At 39.2% G+C, this 23,187-nt stretch overlaps 1 protein-coding gene across 5 annotated transcripts in view; it reads left to right on the top strand.

The window, feature by feature from the left end:
- LOC126108581 (sorting nexin-13-like) overlaps positions 1 to 23,187 on the top strand; it is a 417,686-nt gene that overhangs the window by 157,611 nt on the left and 236,888 nt on the right. For all 5 annotated transcript variants that reach the window (XM_049913874.1, XM_049913875.1, XM_049913873.1 and 2 more), the window contains exons 8-9: positions 8,649 to 8,762; positions 15,349 to 15,478. In XM_049913874.1, the coding sequence (XP_049769831.1) occupies positions 8,649 to 8,762; positions 15,349 to 15,478 (244 nt within the window). The remainder of the gene's footprint in view (positions 1 to 8,648; positions 8,763 to 15,348; positions 15,479 to 23,187) is intronic.

Below are 23,187 nucleotides of genomic sequence, written 5' to 3'. Positions count from 1 at the left end.
TTTTTTTCGGCAATTCATTACATTAACTTATTTGCTGTTTGATCCACTCTATCTAATCTCCAGCAATCTTCTATAACACTACATTTCAAAAACTTTTGTTCTCTTCTTGTATGAATTGCGTACCATTTACGTTAGACTTCAGTGAAGGGCTGCACTCTTGACAGATGCCTTGAGAAAAGAATTTGTGACATTTAAATGTATATTTGGTGTTAGCAAATTTCTCTTCTCAAAATTCTTTTCTTTGCTATTGCCAGTGTGATTTTTACATCCTCTCTAACTTTAGCCATTGCCACTTATTTTAATATCCAAATAACAAGACTCATGTAGTGCTTTTAGCACCTCAGATCCTATTTCCCTTGGCATCATCTGATATAGTTCGACTAATTCTGCTATTTTAGTTGTACTTTAGCCTCTTCAGAGCAGTGTGTAAAGTTGATGACTGAAATTATATAATACCGGGGACATCAAATAATTAAACGAACAAATTGATGTAGAAATGTAGCAGTTTGTAGTAGTAGTTTCTAGTAGTAGTTTTGTGCTTCTATAACTTTAGGTTGGCATCACTGGGATGAGCTCAGAACAGCTGACAAGTAAAATTTGTTGCCTTTGAAAACTCACTATTGAATTTAACAATAAGCTTGTCTTTGTGAAGATTTGAACAACATTCAGTGCCCCATTTTTTGCATTCTGAAGATGAAAACTAGATAAAGTCTTTTCTTGTATGATTTTACATTATGTTGAAAGTCTTTGCAGGAATTTCTGTAAGTGGGTATAAAAAAGACAGTTGAGCCTCAGTGACTGACGAGGAACATCCCGCCTGGCCAGGTGAAGCGTCAACTCCTTCTCTTGAAACCTACATTGACCACGTTCTGAAAACCTCTGTATTACAGTTGACCATATACAGTGAAGAGCAAAAGAAATTGGTACACCTGCCTAATATCGTGTAGCCCCCCCCCCCCCCCCCCCCCACAAGCCCGCAGAAGTGCCACAACACAACGTGTCATGGACTTGACTAACGTCTGAAATAGTACTGGAGGGGAATTGACACCGTGAATCCTACAGGGTTGTCCATAAATCCATAATAGTACAAGAGGGTGTAGATCCCTTCTGAACAGCAGGTTGCAAAACATCCCTGATATGCTCAATAATGTTCATGTCTGGGGAGTTTGGTGGCCAGCAGAAGTGTAAAGTCAGAAGAGTGTTCCTAGAGCCACTATGTAACAATTATGGACGTGTAGTGTGTTGCATTGTCCTGCTAGAACTGCCCAAGTCAGAGTGCACAATGGACATGAATGGATGTGGGTGGTGAGACAGGATGCTTATGTATGTGTTGCCTGTCAGAGTTTATCTAGGCATATCAGGGGTCCCATATCTCTCCAACTGCACACGTCCCACACCATTACAGAGCCTCCACCAGCTTAAACAGTCCCCTGCTGACACACAGGCTCTATGGATTCGTGAGGTTGTCTCCATACTCATACACATCCATCAGCTCCATACAATTTGAACAGAGACCTGTCCGACCAAGCGACATGTTCCCAATCATCGACAGTCCAATGTCGGTGTTGACGGGCCTAGGCCAGGTGTGAAGCTTTGTGTTGTGCAGTCATCAAAGCTACAAGAGTGGGCCTTAGTCTTGGAAGGGTTGGAGGGTTCGCATACTGACACTTGTTGATGACCCAGCATTGAAATCTGCAGCAATTTGTGGAAGGGTTGCATTTGTGCCACGTTGAACGATTCTCTTCAGTTGTCATCGGTGCAATTCTTGCAGTATCTTTTTTTGGCCGCAGCAATGTCGGAGGTTTGATTTTTTACTAGATTCCTGATTTTCATGAAACACTCGCGAAACGATCACACGGAAAAATCCCCACTTAATCGCTACCTCGGAGACACTGTGTCCCATCACTCATGCGCCGACTGTAACACCACTTTCAAACTCACTTAAATCTTGACAACCTGCCATTGTGGCAGCAGTAACTGATTCAACAGCTGCGCCAGACACTTGTCGTCATATATAGGCGTTGCCGACTGCAGCATCGTATTCTGCCTGTTAACATCTCTCTGTATTTGAATACACATGCCTGTACCAGTTTCCTTGCCGCTTCAGTATTGCAAAAACAGTTACAGTAAATGTTTTCGCTGTTCATAATGTTACCAGTAACAAACTCGACTACAGAAAAACAAGTACAAAATGAGTCCCAAAAGAGTTTAATGCAACAACACAAGACACTGTACATACCTTGAAATGACACTATGAAAGGGAAGTAGACCCTTTTCTAAACAGAATTTTAACGTTTGATCAAACTTGGGTCCAGCTGAGGAAGCATTAAATGGAAAAAAAAACTCAGCAGCAATGTGGTGGTCAAAGAATTTGTGGGAAAGTGGCTCAGATATCAACGCAAAGACTTCCAGAATGAAATTTTTCCTTGTAGCGGTGTGTGCACTGGTATGAAACTTCCTGACAGATAAAAATTGTGGAAACATCTCCTAGGCTGTAGCAAAGCTATGTCTCCGCAATATCCTTTCTTCCAGGACTGCTAGTCCTGCAAGATCCACAGAAGAGCTTCTGAAAAGTTCTGGAGGTAGGAGGTGAGGTACTGGCAGTGTCATTCCACGTCAAATCATCCAGAAACTTCAGGAAATGACACCCATTGTCATGCAAATCCTTGAAATTTTGGGTGGTGGAAGTTTACCTAGATACATTCACATTTCCAAAATGTAAATGTTGCAGCTCAATTACTTTTTCACTTACGGTAAAAAGAAGTTATATGTATTCAGGATTTCATAGACAAGCTCCTTTATAATTTAAAAATTCAATAGTTCCTAGATTTTTTGCTGTGGAAGCTTGAATTTTCTTTTAGTTAAAGAGGAAGGTTTATATTTTTTTAGTCATGTTTCTTGTAGCGAATATCGATCGTCTACATCTCAGAAAAAATAGTAAATAATTTCTTTTAAGCAAAATCCATGCATGGACATAATAATTTTTTAAGGTATTGCCCCTCATAGATACCTTTGAAAAATTTACAGTATTATTATAAATATTCCATTATTTCTCACAATAAGAATCAGTTTGTAGAAATATTGGAAGTGTGAAAAGCAAGGTTATTGTAAAAGAAATATTGAATTTGCTAATTCATGACTACAGTGGCACCACTGAATTGCTGAAGTTGGCTACCCTGGATTTCCCTAGGCACAAATCATATCTGAGAACACTGTTTTATTGCCACTGCATGTACTGCATTACCCAGTTCCTTTGTTTTCCGTCATGTGTTCACTGAGCATGCAGTTCTGAGCTCTTATACTGAGTTGTACCCAGAGTCAGTTATTGGTTAAAAATTCAATTGTTGCAGTTTTTAACTATTCATTCCAAAACAAAAGTAAGTCCCCTAATGTTACAGCAATAATGTGAAATACTTTTGTAATTAAACAATGGGATAGAATGATTTTTTATTATTTAATTATTTTTTAGGTGACACCAATCATCTTTTGAATTATTATTGACAAATATTGGTTTTATGACTGAAGGAGTATGGAAAGTACAAGTAGGCAGTGTTTTCTTGGACAGTATCTGCAAGATATATGTGATAACGCCCTGACTTGTGTGAATGAACTGACCAGTGAAGAACAAGAACTTTTACCATGGCGAAGCAACAGTCATTCATACAGCAATTTGTTTTGTGTGTGTGTCAAACTTATAAATGAAAAACAAGCAAGTGACAACTCATCACCAGACTATATCAATGACAGTAATGTGAAAGTGCAGACTCCTGAGAAATCTGTGCTCAGTACTAGCTTAACTAACTTAGAAGTATCTCCTGCAAAGCTGCATTCAGTTGCTCAGCATAGTCTGTATGCAGCAGCCAAACAGAAATGGAAAACTAAAATTTCACATACATATCAAGTTGAGCTGGTTGCTGATGCAAGCACTATCGCTGAGAGTAATTTAACAGAACGGGAAGAAAAGTCAAAACATCATGATGAACTCAAGGACAAAATCAAACAGAATATGCAAATAATTGTGAAAAAATTCAGTTACTTACTCTCGTGCCGGCAACGTGGTCTCGACAGAAAGTCAGTTCTAAATTTCAGGTTCCTGAATACTTGGCGTGACAAGCAAGAGCTCTTTTAATGGAGAGGGATATTTTATTGGTGGCTGAGCAGGAAAGAAGACAAGACATTGCCACATGATACAGTGCAAAAAGTAAAGAGTTTTTATTTAAAATTTACATTTGCGCACTTTAAATATGAAGAGGCATACCCATTTCTTAAAAACAAAGTCCTAATGTACTGCAGCCATACTGGCATCGTCAAATACATATGAATCACATCACATCACATGCACGAGTCATGTTGTCAGTAATACTACTGTTTAAAACAAGCTGCCGTACAGTAGCCACAAGATTTTTGTGTTGTAAGTTCACCAGATGTCATTAATGTCGGCATACCCTAGTTTTCAATAATTAATTGAAACAGCGCAACTATTGCGTCCCCCTTTATTTGCGCTGTTTCAATTAATTATTGAAAACTAGGGTATGCCGACATTAATGACATCTGGTGAACTTACAACACAAACATCTTGCGGCTACTGTACGGCAGCTTGTTTTAAACAGTAGTACTACTGACAACATGACTCCTGCATGTGATGTGATGTATATGTATTTGACGATGCTGGTGCTGATTCTGCATTTAACATTTGACGATGCCAGTATGGCTGCAGTACATTAGGACTTTGTTTTTATGAAACAGATATGTGTCTTCATATTTAAAGCACACAAATGCAAATTTTGTCAGTACTACTTTTCAACCAGAGGTTGTACAGAGGTAGAAGAAGAATGGGTAGCTTTGAGAGATGAAATAGTGAATGCAGCAGAGGATCAAGTAGGTAAAAAGATGAGGGCTAGTAGAAATCCTTGGGTAACAGAAGAAATATTGAATATAATTGATGAAAGGAGAAAATATAAAAATGCAGTAAATGAAGCAGGCAAAAAGGAATACAAACGTCTCAAAAATGAGATCGACAGGAAGAGCAAAATGGCTAAGCAGGCATGGCTAGAGGACAAACGTAAGGATGTAGAGGCTTATCTCACTAGGGGTAAAATAGATACAGCCTACAGAAAAATTAAACAGACCTTTGGAGAAAAGAGAGCCATTTGTATGAATATCAAGAGCTCAGATGGAAACCCAGTTCTAAGCCAAGAAGGGAAAGCAGAAAGGTGGAAGGAGTAGATAGAGGGTCAATACAAGGGCGATGTACTTGAGGACAATATTATGGAAATGGAAGAGGATGTAGATGAAGATGAAATGGGAGATACGATACTGCGTGAAGAGTTTGACAGAGCACTGAAAAACCTGAGTCGGAACAAGGCCCACGGAGTAGACAACATTCCATTGGAAATACTGACGGCTAACCTACATTTCTAGCATTTGTAGACTTGGAGAAAGCTTTTGACAATGTTGACTGGAATACTCTCTTTCAAATTCTAAAGGTGGCAGGGGTAAAATAAAGGGAGCGAAAGGGATTTACAATTTGTACAGAAACCAGATGGCAGTTAAGAGTCGAGGGGCATGAAAGGGAAGCAGCAGTCGGGAAGGGAGTGAGACAGGGTTGTAGCCTCTCCCCGATGTTATTCAATCTGGATATTGAGCAGGCAGTAAAGGAAACAAAAGAAAAATTCGGAGAAGGTATTAAAATCCAGGGAGAAGAAATAAAACTTTGAGGTTCGCCGATGACATTGTAATTCTGTCGGAGACAGCAAAGTACTTGGAAGAGCAGTTGAACGGAATGGACAGTGTCTTGAGAGGAGGATATAAGATGAACATCAACAAAAGCAAAATGAGGATAATGGGATGTAGTCGAATTAAGTCGGGTGATGCTGAGGGAATTAGATTAGGAAATGATACACTTAAAGTAGTAAAGGAGTTTTGCTATTTGGGGAGCAGAATAACTGATGGTGGTCGAAGTAGAGAGGATATAAAATGTAGACTGGCAATGGCAAGGAAAGCGTTTCTGAAGAAGGGAAATTTGTTAACATAAAGTATAGATTTAAGTGTCAGGAAGTAGTTTCTGAGAGTATTTGTATGGAGTGTAGCCATGTATCGAAGTGAAATGTGGACGATAAGAAGAGAATAGAAGTTTTCGAAATGTGGTGCTACAGAAGAATGCTGAAGATTAGATGGGTAGATCACATAACTAATGAGGAGATATTGAATAGGATTGGGGAGAAGAGGAGTTTGTGGCACAACTTGACCAGAAGAAGGGATTGGTTGGTAGGACATGTTCTGAGGCATCAAGGGATCACCAATTTAGTATTGGAGGGCAGCGTGGAGGGTAAAAATCGTAGAGGGAGACCAAGAGATGAATACACCAAGCAGATTCAGAAGGATGTAGGCTGCAGTAGGTACTGGGATATGAAGAAGCTTGCACAGGATAGGGTAGCATGGAGAGCTGCATCAAATCAGTCTCAGGACTGAAGACCACAACAACAATAACTTTTCAGTATGTGTATGTATTGTTCTCAAACTGTACACAGTGCGAGTGTATTTACATTTTTCCCATTTTTGCTGCAGATATGATGATGGTCATTAAAGACCGAAACTGGTAATCTGTTAAACAAAGAGATTGTGACCATAGACATAAATTAAAGGATACTTATTACATATACGGGTCACTGTGTTTTTTCACGACGATGTCACAGCTTGTGATACAAGAATAATGCCTGGGAAAAAAGGCAAAGTGAACACCAGCAAAAATACCTATGAACAAAAAGTGTCTTGTTTTCAGTAATTTAACTGAATTGTATTCTCTAATTTGCTTCTCTTCGACCAAAACAGTGTATACTTACAGGATTATCAGGAACACATACCGTATGTGTGTGCATTTACCACCAAAACTTTAGATTGCTTCTAAATTCCACTTCTATTAAAGAAACATATCAAGATATAATTAAAATAATATGTGATATAAATAACAAATGCCCCACCGGTTCATTGGTTTCAAACCCACTTAGAAAATGAAACAGAAGACTATGACCCAGATGAGATGTTCAGTACAGTCGATGGATATCAGTTCATTGAATGACTTTAAGTGTTCGAATCACATCTCTGTTAGAATTCTGTGACACACTAATTAAGATAATAGAAAAACTTACTCCACACTCTTTTATTTCTCAATCACAACCTCATTATCTGAAAATGAAGAAGGAAACACTAGATGAAGGATCAGTATTAATTTGAATGGATTTCAGTGAAAATCTCAGTTTTGTTGTTCAAGATGAAGTACAGGGGTATCATCGGAACAGTGGCAGCTGCACTCTTCGCGCTGTCCGTATATACAGGGTGAGCACAAAGTCCTGCCCAGATTATAACAATTTATTACAGAATAACCATTTGACATAATGATTTACATTTGATGCTGTAACATAGTTTAGTGTTACTAGTTTTTTTTAAGACCACTTACGTTAGTGAAACTCACCGTGTGCTCCCTTGGTAGCTCGGAGAATGTTAAAGTGGTATTCCAGTTCCCACCAGGTGACCAAAATAATTTTTCTAATTTGACAATAAAATAAAATTAATTTACAAAAATTAAAATCGACAATTCTAACATGTTTACAGAAACTACATGTCCTAAAGGATATTCAGGGGAAAAACAGTCAGCATACCAATTCTTGTTTAAGAACTGAAGCCAATTTTCAAATTTTTACAGTTTGCTTTGAAGTGACGCATTGCATCAAACTTTCAGCAATTGCCTACCACCAGAATGTATATAAACTGGCAGAAGTTCATGATATTAGATATAATAGCAGTACACAAAATCTCATTTCACAACTAGATAATGGGTGTCATGGCCTGGATGACTTGACACGGAATGACCTGTCGGAAAAGTAAAGCTGTGAGAGTGGGTTGCGAGTCATGCTTGGGTTGGTCAGTCAGTGGAGGACTTGCCCACAAAAGGAAAATGTCCTGAGTTTGAGACTCAGTCTGGCACATAGTAATAATTTGTCAGGAAGTTTCAAAACGAAGACTTCTTTGCATCATATATATAAAAACTATTTCATCAGTGGGACAAGTGCACACTCTATTCTTCTTCAAGGTGTTTGCTAACTGTCGATCCAATAATATGATGCCCACCTTTTAATTGTTACAAAAATAAGAAAATGGAAAAACATTATTTGTAACAGACCATTTTACTACCTAGGCTGTGACGAAGCCATTTCTCGTGCATGCAGGCTATGACGGAGAACATTTGTGAAGTTCAAAAGCTAGGAGAAGAGACACTGGTGGAAATAAAGCTATAAGGGAGGTCACAAATTGTGCTCAGGTGGCTCAGTCAGTAGGTATGCTTGCCTGCGAAACACGAGGTTTTGGGTGTGAGGCCCAGATTGTCTCTCACTTTTAATCTGTCAGGAAGTTTCAAAGTAATTGTATTATTTCTAAAAATATTTACCTTTCAAATTTACATACTGTTGCCTGTGTTTAAATTCTGGAAACCTGATGTTGTTAACTTGGATACATTGGTTTGGAAGGATTCATCCGAATCTTGAGTTGACAAGAATCACTGTTCTTCCATATTTTTATTTAGAAGGAGAACACATATCTGTAATTAACTGTATAAAACTGTATTGAGGACACAGCATCTTGTTTGTTTGCAGTGTAAGGAGATCCCACTGACGAGTGAAGCCTTCCTCACTGCGCTCCGCGTCACCGACAACCGCGACGAGCTGACGGCGACGAGGGAGATTGTTGTGAGGGAGATTGCACAGCTGGTAAGTACTTCGTCATTTGTAGATGTATGTGCCTACCAAGCAGCAGGCACTCAGAGCGGCAAAGCCTCTGTATGAGATACATATTACAATGAGAAATATGTCACACACACACACACACACACACACACACACACACACACACACACACACACACACACACACATGTACGTACGTTTGCAAATTTCACTAGCCGAAGTCAATTCCTAAGAACTACTCCTAAATCTGATAATCTATTTTCTGTCACTGTGAGTTTTACAGTACTCTTCATCCTTCCCAATGTGCTAAAAAGTCTTTCAGCATAAGCCACAGATGCAAAGAGGAAACAAAATGAATCATTTATTGCAAAAAACAACACTTCTCGAGACTTAATCATTTTTTCGTGATTGAAGAGTCAATATGTATAGTTTTAATAGAAAGAACCCACTTACCATACATCCCTGGCCTACGGACAGGATGTAAAATTTCAATTTAGTGCAGAAATGGCACTTATATGTAGAGCTGCTATTTCTGCTCTAAATGGGTGTGTGACAAGTATTTTGTCTGTTTGTGATTTTGGTGTTACAAAGAGGAATATTCGCACATCAGGCAGAATGTAGTTCGTTGCATTAGAACGTAGAATTATTACAGCTTCAAACAAAAACAATTGATTTATTGTTAACATAGTACAAACCACACACATTTCTCATTTTTATAATTGGTGCCCAAAATACTTCAAAAAATCAGTACATTCAGTGGAGTCTCACATTCCATGTGAGGGAATTTATGGAATTTCGGTACTAAAAGATTGTGTCATACAACAGAATTTAGTTAAACAGTTGAAAATTCATGATGGATTAATGACAATGTTATGAAAAGGATAGATTACAACTCACTATATAGCGGAGATGCTGGGTCACAGATAGGCACAACAGAAAGTCTGTCAAACAAGTAAGCTTTTGACCAGAAAGGCCATCATCGGAATCTCTCTCTCTCTCTCTCTCTCTCTCTCTCTCTCTCTCTCTCTCTCTCTCTCACACACACACACACACACACACACACACACACACTCCCATCTGTCCATTGTTATCCATTGTTAGCATGTGCTCATGCTTATCCACAATACCATGTGAAATTAAGTGAGAAGAAACTAGATGACATAAAGAAATTGCAGTTACACATACCAACACTCTGGCGCGACTTAAATGTAATAAAATTGTTTTCTTTTTATTTCAAACAACTTGTTCTGTAGCGAAAATTGTGAGCCAAACAGGATTAATATCTTATGTTACTAAGAACCCCTGGCAAAGGATAGCAAGAATAGGTCCTATAATGTTATCAATTTAAAACTGAACTGTAGTAAGAAATAAAGTTTCTTAATTCATCAGAGACTACTAAAACCGATTTACTACTTTTTTTTCTTTCTAAGTTATTACCGTTCATTTCAGAAACGACACTTCTTTGTCACTTATAAAAATGCCTGTAGCCTTTTGTACTGGTCTGATGTTCTTGAACAAGACGTACAAATATTTGCATGCAGTACTAGATTTTTAAAAACTGTAACTCTCCTCACTAGAGTATATCATGCAGAATGTCTTTTCATTTCCTGGAAAATATGACTGAGTGGAGGCGTTTCTTGATAAATAAATGATTCACATATTATTGGAAAATGTTGTTCAGTTTCTTCCCAAACAATTGTGCGCTAACTCAAATGGAAAATATCACACCAAGAAGCACCAGGTCAGTATTTATCAAGCTTTGTGGGAGCAGCTGTGCTAAATCATCAGAACAAGGTTTGACATCGTGAATGTGGAGAAAGCAGTAAAAGGAGAAATTTGGAAATGGAATGTCAGTTCAGGGAGAAGAAATAAATACTTTGAAGTTTGCTGCTAACATTGTGAATCTTTCAGAGCCCGCAAAGAAACTGGAAGAGCAGCAGAACAGAATCGGTAGTCTCTCCAAGCTGGTTACAAGCTGAACGTCAACAAAAGTAAAACAGATGTTATTAAATATAGTCAAATTAAATCAGAAATGAGACACTAAAAGTAGTGGACGAGTTGTGCTATATGGTCAGCAAAATAACTGGTGGCCAAAGTAGAGGGGATATATAATGCAGTGAGATGCTAGAAGGGCACTACCAAAAAAAAGAAATAAAAAATTTATACTAATAATAAAACTCTAAAACTGTTCTGTGTGTCTGTCTTATCTGTTTGCACATGCTGAAATCCAAAACTTCTAAATGAATTTTCATGGGGTTTTCCGTATGTAACTAGAGTGTAGTTTGGGGCAATTCGTAGGCTTTATTTCATCAAAATTGGTTCATGGACAAAAGAAGATACATTAACTTAAAGGTTTAGGTGTCTTCTTAAGTTTACTAATGCAGATGTTAACCTTAGTGACGGTGTACTATACCAAAGATACAATAGATGGCACTCTTAGTATTGAAGCACACCTAATAATCACTAGATGACATTGTTAATTTTTTTGGAAGTTTACATCACTGACAAAACCTGCACACTTATCTGTATGACAACAAACTAAAATTGAGTTTACTTGGCTAGCGTATACAGATTTATTGCTTTTGCTTTGTTTATAAAATATTTAATGAATTTGCTGTGCTGCTTTCGATAATTTATATTTGACTTCTAGGCCTCGAGAAATGAATGTATTGAGAAAGTGATTTTGTAAGGGTTCTGTTTTTATTGATTGAGCACGAGAACCCTAAAAAGCAGTGCTATGTAGAGGCCCTTCTTGAACTTCCGTGGTGAAGCTGAGGTGTATAGCTGGTCTTACATAAATGTAATGTTGGAAATGTTGTTTGTGAAGGCATTTATCTGGATTGTAGTCTTGTACAGCAGTTAAATATATACAATAAACAGTTAAAGTGAGAAGAGAATAGAAGCTTTTGAGATGTGATACTACAGAAGAATGCTGAAGATTAGGTTAGTAGGTCATGTAACTAAAAAGCCAGTAATGAATAGAATTGGGGAGAAAAGAAACGATGGCACAACTTGACCAAAAGAAAGGATCAGTTGACGAGACATTCTGATGGCTTAAGGGACCGTCAGTTAGGTAATGGTAGGAAATGTTGAAGAAAACTAAAAGCATGGAACTAAAGTGGAAGAGTTCTCTCACAGTTGAGAGAGTGGCATCTGACCTACATGAGCTTCTAGACAGGAGATATTAGTGTGTGCAGATGGTGCCTGGTTCATCTAGTAATTATGTCAAGTGATCACACAACTACCATTTCTTCGTTCATTGTTGTGTGGCTCTTCTGCTCTGGTAACCATATTTTAGTAGTAAGCTAAGGACATAGCCTGCGTAAGCAGTTTTCAGTTTTGTATGAGTGTCTGTGTATGCTAAATTCATCTTCTGTAGCTTTTGCTATTTCCGTATTTTACCCAGTGTAACCACATTCATGTTGTTCAGTATTCATAGGGGCACTGGTTACCATGATTTTGCCTGATGTACTAAACAACAACCACCACCGTCAGACCTTAGTGCACTGCCATCAAAGTGTGACTAATATGACTAGGTTACAGGAGTGCGGCTGCTGGATGTCATTAATTTCTTGTGATAATATTTTGGATGACAATGGGCTATCCGCCTTCAGGTGAGTTTTACACTAGAGATTGCTGGTGAATATCATAGTGTTTATATTGAAAGATTTGCACACGCACACTGTTTACTGCTGCATGACAGCCTGCTGTCAAGTTCAGTGTCCACTGGCAAATGTTGCGTACGTGAGGCATGCAGGCATGTGCATAATAGTGTTATTGTGAACACACCCTCTGTCAGATTGAAAGCCAGTGGAGCTAAAATTCAGGGGTACAAATTAAAAAAAAAAGGGGGGGGGGGGAGGGGAGAGAGAGAGAGAGAGAGAGAGAGAGAGAGAGAGAGAGAGAGAGAGAGATATGTATGTGGTACTAGACGTGACATTAGTAGTAAAATTTTGTCATTGTCTTCACATGTGAACAACAAAAAGAGAACATATTATGATAAAGTAATATTTTTGTTACCTGCAGAGACCTGTGTTCTGCTCAGCTCAGGAAAGGGTGATCCGGGTTTTTGGAAGGCTGGAGTCTACAGAATACTGTGTCACTGTGGGAAAACCCACACTGTCCAGACCACATGCACAGTACACGGAATAGACTCCGAACACGATCAACCACACCTGACGCTCACAGTGCACGAGTCATTCTTTGACTTGTTTTGCCGTGAAAGGCTTGGTCAGAATTGAGATCCTTTTCGTATTAGTTATTGAGAAACCTGTGGAAGTTCGTTCGGATAACCATATTAATTGCAATGGCTGCTTTCATCGGCATGAGACGTGTGGCACAGTTGTTTTTCAATTTCTTCACAAACACACACTTTCACCCCTAATGCCTCATCTAGTGGCAGTTAATTTTACCACTGAATTCAAACTCCATGTGTCAGCAGTTTGACAGAGGGTGTGCATGTAATAACACTTTTGCATGTGCGACTCAGATGGAGCAACATTTGACAGAGGGTGCTAAACCTCACAGTGGGTGGTTGTGCAATAGTAATTATGCATGTGTGCCACTGTGCCAATTTTTGGACATATACCGGCAATCACCAGCATGAAACTTACCTAAAGATAGCTACCTGGTCATCAGCCAAAATATCATGACAAGATGTCATGTGGCTGCAATCCTGAAAGGTCAAGGAAATAGAGGAAAGCATCCTAAGCTGGACTCCTGTAAAGCAGATCCCCCCGCCCCATTCTCTCTGATCTGCATTCTTCTGATCTGTAGACTGCTGCCTCTCTCTAGCAGAATGCACAAATTGCCCACTTCACCTGTTGCTTATTAGTTCACTGTTACTTGTTTTGACAGCCATAAAGGTTTTACAGAATGCCATATTTTTCATTATTTCTCTTTGAAGGGTAAGCGTATCAGACCATGTGTGTTCTTGAATAGGAACGTTTACGGTTAATGTTTATGATTAAACTGTTTCGTCTAGTTGTTTGATCAAAAATTTAGGCTATACTGTTTAACAGTTTATTGGTTTAACAAAATTTAGGCTATAGTTGTGTAAACTGAACCCCTTTCAGGTGCCTAAACCAGACCACTTACTTTTTCAGCATTTAGAGTCTGCCTATATTAGTACACATTATTATTCTCTCGGGGTTCTCTTGTTGATTTCAAGAGGATAATGGGAAATATTTATCAAAGAAAGTGGAGTTCATCTAAAATGACAAAAGCTGTCAATGCAGTTCAGAAAAAGATGGGTTGAAAGATGCTCAGTAAGTAGCTACACATTCTGAAAACAACATTTATGAGGTTGTCCAAAACAAAGTGTGATATATGTTAAGATAAGACGAGAGAGAGAGAGAGAGAGAGAGAGAGAGAGAGAGAGAGAGAGAGAGAGAGAGAGAGAGAGAGATCAACCAACCTATAATTTCAGTGTTGGGTAAAGTTCATGAAGACCTGGTTTACTATTGTCTTACTATGAGAGCTGCTTTCTTTGTGCTTACTTGTAACAGCTTGTGAAGACCAACCGTACAAGTGGCATACAGAAATAACATTGAACACATTCTCAGACACAAAATTATTGAGAAACACTGTGCTAGTCTTTTTCTTAAATATCACAACCTGAAACTATCAGAAAGAAAGCTTACAGCAATATCCTATAGCACAGCTCTTGAGTGCAGCAAAGGAAAAGCAGATAACTTCAGTAACACACTGTTACATTGTACCTACTTTGATATTAGATGATGATTTCTCTGTTTTAATACCTCTTTCTAATTTTATTTAGTTTTGTTTTGATTATATTTACAAGGAGTCTGATTTTGGATACTATTTTTCAAACAGACTAAGGTTTTTGAAAATAATTTATTTCTCATAACAACAGCCCCAACTTGACTTCATGTTTTAAACAGGTAAAAAGCACGCTTGCAAGATAGTGGCCAATCCCTTATGAAAATTTGGGCCATAGTTCTGAGAGCACACAACTACGACATGAAAGTACAGCTTCTAAAGCTGTCACTGTTAATGTGAAGTACATTTGCAGTATCTGTGCTATTCTTCAACTTGATTGGCATGATTAAACTGTAAATCAAAAATCATTAACTTTATTTTATAATAATTCTTTAGTTCCTGAGGTTTATTTGCTTAGATTTTGATGCATTTATAGGACAGCAAAATATCAACACAAGAATATTGTTAAAATATTGTCACTTCACTGCACAGTACTTCATGCTAGATTGGTTACAGAGGGGCAGAGTGAATGACAGACAACCAGTATGCAAAAGAGTTAAAAACCTGTACTTTTGGGAGGTCATATCTTCATACTCTCAGAATTATGGCCCAAATTTTCATACAGGATCAGTTGTTGGGGTGGGTATTTTGCAAGTTTGCTTTTTTCTCCTTAAAATACGAGGTACAGTTGACATTTCCTCGTACAGATGAACTGTAAATGGTGCTTAATGCTATAAAGTAAATATTAGGTGCTTTTGAAATTTAACTTTTTGCTATTTTATATTTTTTAAAATAAAATAAAAAAACAATGTCTGAGTCCTGTTTTGTGCATTCCTGTCTGCTAATTACGCTGAGAGAAATTTGAGAATAACGCGTGTGGTTTCCCGCAGAGGTCTCGCGACTCAGGTGGGGAGGATGACACGTGGGTGAAGCAGCAGCTGAGCTCCCTGCAGTACCTGCGGAAGGTTGTCGATGCGCGACTCCAGCGCCTCAAAGACGGTGCCGACTCAGATTCGGCCGGTGAGTCTACTGCCTCTGTGTGTGGTGTGTCACACTCTGGTGCCTGTATTTGGGATCTGGGTGGGGGGGGGGGTGATTGGAAATGTTGCATACCTTGCAACAGATTGGGTCAGGATATGCATTTCTCGTGTTAAGTGGGTAGTAGTACAGGAGATGAAAACTCTGATGCCACATACTCTCTGCCCCGTTCCTCTGACTGTGGCGTGTGGTTTATCGGTTTTAGCCTGAAAACCAACTAATGGGAACATATGCAGCTGTTTTTTGCCGGACAGTACTGCAGCAGACATCATCGCATCCCTGCCGAAAACATTACAAATTCGGAAGAGTTGTAGCTGTTAAATTGTGCATCTGTCCATCAGAGCTAGGGAAGACAGTGTTAGCCGCCAATGTAAGTCTGAAGTAGATGTCTCCAGTGAAATGAAGGGACTTAAATCACTCCAGGGCAGATACTACATCAATCAGGTTCCTTTCAGAGTATGCTGATACAATAACTCCATATTTAGCAATCATATACAACTGCTTGTTCTGTGAAAGGCATGTACATAAAGACTGGAAAAGTTGCACAGGTCACACCCTGAATTACAGATCTGTATCACTGACGGACGTTTATTTGTAGTAGGATTTTGCAACATGTACCGCGTTCAAACCTTATGAATTACTTCGGAGGAAATGGTCGATTGACAAATACTCACTGCGGTTTCAGAAAATATTGTTGTTATGAAACAACTACTAGCTCTTTATTGTCACGAAGTAATGAGTTCAAAATGATTCCATATTTCTAGGTATCTAGAAGGCTCTTGGTGCAATTCCTCACAAGTGGCCTTTAATCAAGACTGCATGCCTGTGAAGTATCGAGTCAGTTGTGTTAATGGATTCGTGTTTTCCTGTCAGAAAAGCTGCAGTTTGTAATAAGTGATGGAAAGTCATTGAGTAAAATGGAAGTGATGTCTGGCATTCCACGAGGAAGTGTTGTTTTCACTCTGCTGTCCCTAGTCTGTATAAAAGATTTAGGAGACAATTTGTGCAGCCTTCCTAGATTTCTTTGCAGATGATGATGCCATTTACCATTTTGAAAAGCCATCAGAAGATCAAATCTAATTGCAAAATGACTTAGACAAGATATCAGTTTGGTGTTAAAAGTGGCAATCGACTGAATGGTGAAAAGTGTGAAGGCATCCACACAGGTACTTAAAGCAACCCATCTAAATTTCATTTACATGAAAAATCACACAAATATAAAGGTCGTGAACTTAGCTAAACACTTCGGGATTACAATTACGAATAACTTAAATTGATCACATATATAATGTTTGGAGAAAGCAAATCAAAGATGGCGATTTATTGGCAGAACGGTTAGAAAATGCAACAACTCTACTAAAGAGCCTGCTTAAAATAGGCTTGTCTACCCTCTTCTGGAGTACTGCTGCGCAGTATGGGATCCACATCTTTTAGGATTGACAGAGGGCATCGAAAAGGTTCAAAGAACGGCAGCTCATTTTGTATTATTGTGAAATAGTGGGGACAATGTGATGGATATGATATGTGAGTTGGGCTGGCAATTATCAAAAGAAAAGTTGTATTTCCCTGTGGTGAGATTTTTTCACAAAATTTCAATCACCATATTTGTCCTCAGAATGTGAAACCATTTTGTTGGCACCCACCTACATAGGGAGAAATGATATACGTAATAAAATAAGAGAAATCAAAGCTCACACAGAATGATTTTTTTTTCCATGTGCTGTTAGAGAGTGGAATGGTATTAAAAAGTGGGAAGGCATTTTGATGAACCCTGTGCAAAGCACCTAATTGTGAATTACAGAGTAGTTGTGTAGATGTAGGTGTAATTTGGCGATCCTCTTCCCTGGTTGCTGCATTTTTGTGAACTCTGTCTTTTGTAGTAAGACAGAAACAAGAAATTAACACTGACCCTGATCGTGTGTACATCATATGAAATAACAGTTGCATTAGAATCTGCTTCAAACATTCAGTCATGAAGGTGCTGTTGATTGTACTGTAATCACAGCCCACCTGCATTTTGTCAAGCACACAGTACAATTTTGTGGGGCTTTTCATAGATCGTACTCGCAGTGATTAATTGGACACAAAGTGCACTCACAGGAAAATTATTTCATTGTTTCTAGACAGAATAAAAAATGTATAAAATTTCAGTTTACTTGATGAATTAATTATTAGGTGGACCCTTATTAAAACAAAACTTAATGCACATCATTTAAAATTTATTACTGAATAAAAATATAACTTTTAAAAAATTTTTCACATGTAAGTAAATAAAATAAACCTAGTATGCAGTTTTTACTATTTTGTAACATTATCACATATGTTCCTGTTGATATACAAAAGTTTTAGTCCTCCTATCTAGGAGAAAACCAAATCACAATTCTTACACATTCATATTTATGAAGCCCAATTTTTTTCCCTAGAATAGACCAACATCTCTTACTTACAAAAATTCCTTGAGCTCAGTGTTGTTCTGCATAAAAACTAAAAAATCCACTTCCAAGATTAATTCTCTCTGATTCAGCAGCTGCTCTTGGGTGACAATTATTATTAACTCCTTGCATGTACTGTGTCATCACATTATTCATAGAGAGAACCTCCATTTTCAGGTAAATAACTTCAAAAAAATCTCAAAATCTAATGCCAGGTTTAGAATCGGCATGAAAATTCCTTTGAGATGAGAAACTTAACACTTTGATTCTCTGTCATTTTAAATTTGCTAAAAATTTTGTACATTTTGTACTGCTAAGATGACTCACAGGGCTGTGGCAATAATAGTGGGCTAAAGTATGTATATATGCAACATAAAAACTCTTTAAGTTAATGCTAAAATAAATTAAATAGTGCTAGCCTACAGGCAACTTAATTATATATTAATATACATATTTTCTACCTCATTTAGCACCTCACATCTCTAACAGTTATTGGGGGAGGGATGCCTTTAACCCTCGACTGCTGGCAATTTTCTAATTTTTCCGTACAAAATCACAGTGAAGTTTTATTCGATGATTAGAATAGTTGTAAGGGTAGAATTAAAGTGTTGTAATAAGAAAATCTGAAACTTAATTTAGAGTTGATTTTCAATTGATATTTTACATAAGTCATGAGCCAAATGCAAAATTTGTGTTTAGTGTTACAAAAGCAGAAGAACCTCACTGAAAATTTTCCTGTGTATTATGTAACTTGAAGCAGGGTTCCATACACAAACTTGGGAGTACATGTTACAAAACTGCTGGTGTGAGAAGTTAACATGTGAGTGAGACTAGAGAATGTGTATAACATGACTCTTGATGCTTAAGACAGAAAAGTTGTGACCTCTAATGTTAGAGAACAACAGAAAAATAGCAGCCTACAATGAACCAGAGCATCAGGAAATATTAAGACAGGTAAATTTCTATTCCCGACGTGCAAACAGAGGAGAAATTGCGTCCAATGCAGTAACAACTGGGTCCACGAAATTGTCTGGAGAGAGCTGAACACGCATTCACGTCGCCCACGGCTGGAGAGTTAAATAGACTTTACAGAGAAAAAAGTGTCACTTCACGGTGAACTGATGTTGTGGTAGGTCATGTATACCTGCAAAACTTTCTAGTTTTTGTGATTGACATCCATACGTAAGTTGGCAGCACTGCAGAAACATGTCCGATATCGTTAGTTAAAACTTCTGGGCTGAGCAGCTGTGGCCAATCTGTAAAGCTATTTCTTATTGGTGACGTTATGTTGCCAACTGCAGGCAACATCTTCCGAGGTGAGACAACAGCTGGCTACCGGGCCACGAAGCGCATAGAGGGCACCACCATATATCACGTGGGGCTGACTGTAAGTCTATCTCTGATTAACGTTATTATTCTCAATTGAAAGTAATTGATTATCGCATCGTCGGTGCAAAGTTGACCTACACATCTAGTCTAACTTTAAGCCTTCCTGTTCTCTATTAAAATTATTGTGGTGTTTCTGAATATAGCTTCACTATACATGCGTGCATAATAATGCCATGTCCTGGCTAGCACACTCGTCTTCCAAAACTTTGTTTCGGGATCACCGTCTTTAAAAATGTCTTCTGCTACAGCTGATTTGTCGGTATGTCCTAGTTGACATTTCCTTTTGTGTTTGGTTAAGTGGGTATTGACATTTATTTTTGTTGTTCCAGTATAAACCTTCTCACAGCTACACAGAATAATATACACCCCAGGAATTGCTAAGGGGTGTCGAGTGTCTTTCATCGATCTCAAACACTCACTAATCTTCCTGGTGGGTCTAAAGATTGTTTCAACTTGAAACTTTGTCAGAACTTTCCCAATATGGTCCATAATATTGCAAATAAATGGAAGAAAAACTTTTCCAACTGAATGTTTTGAGACATTTTTCTTCTGGGATGGAGTGCTTAATCTAGCTCGTTGTCTACTGACAACATTCAGCTACAACTACTGTCAGCTGGAAACGTTTTTCTTCCACTTATTTGCAATATTGTGGACCATATTGGGAAAGTTCTGGCCAAGTTTCAAGTTGAAACAATCTTTAGACCCACCAAGAAGATTAGTGTGTGTTTAAGATTGGCGAACGACGTCTCTTAGCAACACCTCCAGTGTATAAAATTCCGTGTAGCTGTGGGAAGGTTTATGTTGGAACAATGAAAAGAAGTGCCGATACCCGCTTAACCTAACGCAAAAGGGACTGTCGACTGGGACATACCGACAAATCAGCTGTAGTGGAACATCTTTTTAAAGACGGTGATCATGAAATAAAGTTTTGGGAGACGAGTGTGTTTGCCAGGACATCACATTATTACGCACACATGTATAGAGAAGCTGTAGAGATTCAGAAACACCGCAATAATTTTAATGGAAAAGAGGAATGCTTAAAGTTAGATAAGATGTGGCAGTCGATTTTGCACCGACGATTCACTTGAGAGTAATGACGCTAGTCAGAGGTAGACTTACAGTCGGGTGACATAGAGTGGCGCCCTCTATTCACCCTATAGAAATGGGATCTCCTCGGAAGATGTTGCCCACAGTTGGCAACGAAACGTCAGGAAGTGGTAGTTTCACAGATCGACCACGGCCTCACAGCCTGAAAGTTTTAACTAATGAAGACGCCGGCCCTGAAAGCCTACACATAGTGATGTCTGATATCAGTTGCGACAGTTAGCATCTTTCAGAATGTGTCTACAAAATAAACTTTTTGTTATGAAGAAATGTTTTGACTTACTGGTTTTTACACAGCACATACGAGGTCTGTCTAAAAATTATCCGACATTTGATTTTCCCAAGCAAGGTAGAGATGATAACATGGCACCACTGTACACAGTAAAGGAAGAGACCTTTATGTGCATGCGTGAATTTTGTCCCCGCCTTCCAGCGTGTCAGTCGCTGCCTGTCGGTTGCCGAGTGAGGTGCTACACGACGTGTTCGTCGGATTACAGATTCTCTCGAGACGACTGAATGTGCTGAGCAGAGGTACTGCATCAAATTTTGTCAAAAGCTTTGTGATTTTCAAAGCGAAAAAATTCGTAAGATTCAGCATGTGTACGGAGAAGATGCGATGGGTGTAACACAAACTAAGGAGTGGTTCAACCGATTCAAAAATGGCCACACATCAGCGGAGAGTGACCGGTGTTCTGGCAGGCCCCGAACTGCTCGGAGTGGAGCTGTTGTCGAGAGGGTGCAAAATTTGCTGACGGCTGATCGTCGTCGGACAGTGCGGGAGATTGCCCGAGAGGTCGGAGTGAGTAAAGATCCTGCACGTGGAACTTTGCGTGACAGTTTGAACACGCACCGAGTGGCCGCGAAATTCCTGCCAAAGTTGTTGTCGCCCGAAAAAAAAGACCTCCGTTTTGACGTTGCACCGGACCTTCTGGACACCACCGACTCTAATCCTGGGTTTCTGAACACCGTGATAGAGATAGTCACGGGTGCACGGGTACGACCCAGAAACAGAAAGACTGTCATCGCAACGGAAGCATCCCGAGTGTGCGAGGCTGAAGAAAGTACGGCAGGTGCGAAGCAAAGTAGAGGTGGTGCCGACTGTCTTCTTTGATGTCTGTGGAATTGTGCATCACGAATATGCACTGGCAGGACAAACAGTGACAAAGGAGTACCTGTTTTCTGGCAACTCCGTGACGCAGTTCGGCGCAAAAGACCGGACGTGTGGATGGTGAAAAACTGGCAACTGCATCACGGCAATGTCCCTGCACATTCGTCCCACTTGATCCAAAATTTCGTGGTCAAACATGGAATTACAGCCATTCGCCAACCTCCCTACTCTCCAGAAATGGCTCCTTGCAACTTCTGATTGTTTCCAAAATTGGAGACGCCACTGAAACGATCCCGTTTTGAGAGTAGAAAAGAGATAATGCCGAACATGGCGACGGAGCTGTAACCATTCCAAAAGGAGACTTCCAGAGTTGTTTCCAGTAGTGGAAGGATCGGTGGGCCAAGTTTGTGCAAGCACGAGGGCCCACTTTGAAGGGGTTTAGGGTCTCAGCCCCATCAGGTGTTAGAAATATTTTTTCTGGCCAAAGGTCGGGTACTTTTTAGACAGGCCTCGTGTTAATAAAAAACCGTGTCTCTGACATAATTTTTATTGGCCACAGGCACAGGAAAAATTGCAAGTGCTAACTGCTGCAGTGACTTTCTTTCAGAGACTGTTTCTAAAGGTGCATTTATGGTGCCACTTCTCTACCCACCTGTACGGCCGGGTGACGGTGAAATGAGCCCACTGGGTCTTCCCAGCTTATTTAACCTGCACCACTGTCGCTCACCCTGTCGGTCGGTACGATCATTACCAGGTGGGGATATCGACCTGTCTCGTGTTTCTTGCCGTGACCGTCAGTGGACATGTTGAAACTTGACCTGTGACTGACTACTTGGAAGTCATTCTAGCAGTGCTGTGTTTGACTGCTACTCATTACACAGTTTCTTGTACAATGTACACCTACTTCTACATTTCCATCTACAGCTACATCCGTACTGTGCAATCTACTGCAAAGTGCGTGGCAGGGGGTATTTCCTGTTGTACCGTATATTAGGATATGGCGTGTGGGGAAAAATGACTTCCGAAATACCACTGTACAAATTGTAATTAGATTAATCTTATCTTGTGATCACTGCAAGATTATCGGGTAGTGAGCTGTAGTATATTTCTAGAGTACTCACTCAATTCTGGTAATTGAAATATTGTAAGTAGTCTTTTGAGAGATACTTTGTGTCGGGCTTTGAGCATCTTTCAGTTCAGGTTTTCCTACATTTCAGTGGTGCTCTCTCGCGAGCAAACTTGAGGAAATTGGTGATGCCCTTCTTTGTGTACTTTCAATGTCAGCTGATAGTCTTATTTGGTACAGGTCCCTCACACTTCAGCTACATTGTAGGACATATCACGTAAGTATCTCTTAAGCAATCTCCTTTATTGACCGACCACATTTTCCCAGTATCCTGCCAAAGAAACCACCATATGCAAACAGTAATGTGATGAGAGCTATAAGTGACACTTTGAAACGGGCACTTATTTAACCATTATTGGATGCAGAGCTACCTGGGACCACAGTCATACAGATAATTGCTCATTTCCTTTGTTTTTCATTAGGATATCAGCATGAAAATCAACAAAAGCAATCAGTTAAAATCCTTCTCATCTCATCCAGTAAGCCTCTCCTTAACTGCGGTTCTGGGTGACTTTTCCAAAATCTAACCCTT

Source organism: Schistocerca cancellata, chromosome 11 (genome assembly GCF_023864275.1).
Source record: "Schistocerca cancellata isolate TAMUIC-IGC-003103 chromosome 11, iqSchCanc2.1, whole genome shotgun sequence".
In the NCBI taxonomy this organism is placed as follows: Eukaryota; Metazoa; Arthropoda; class Insecta; order Orthoptera; family Acrididae; genus Schistocerca; species Schistocerca cancellata.
The sequence above is the reverse complement of the archived record's forward strand: the minus strand, read 5'-3'. Positions and strand labels throughout refer to the sequence as shown.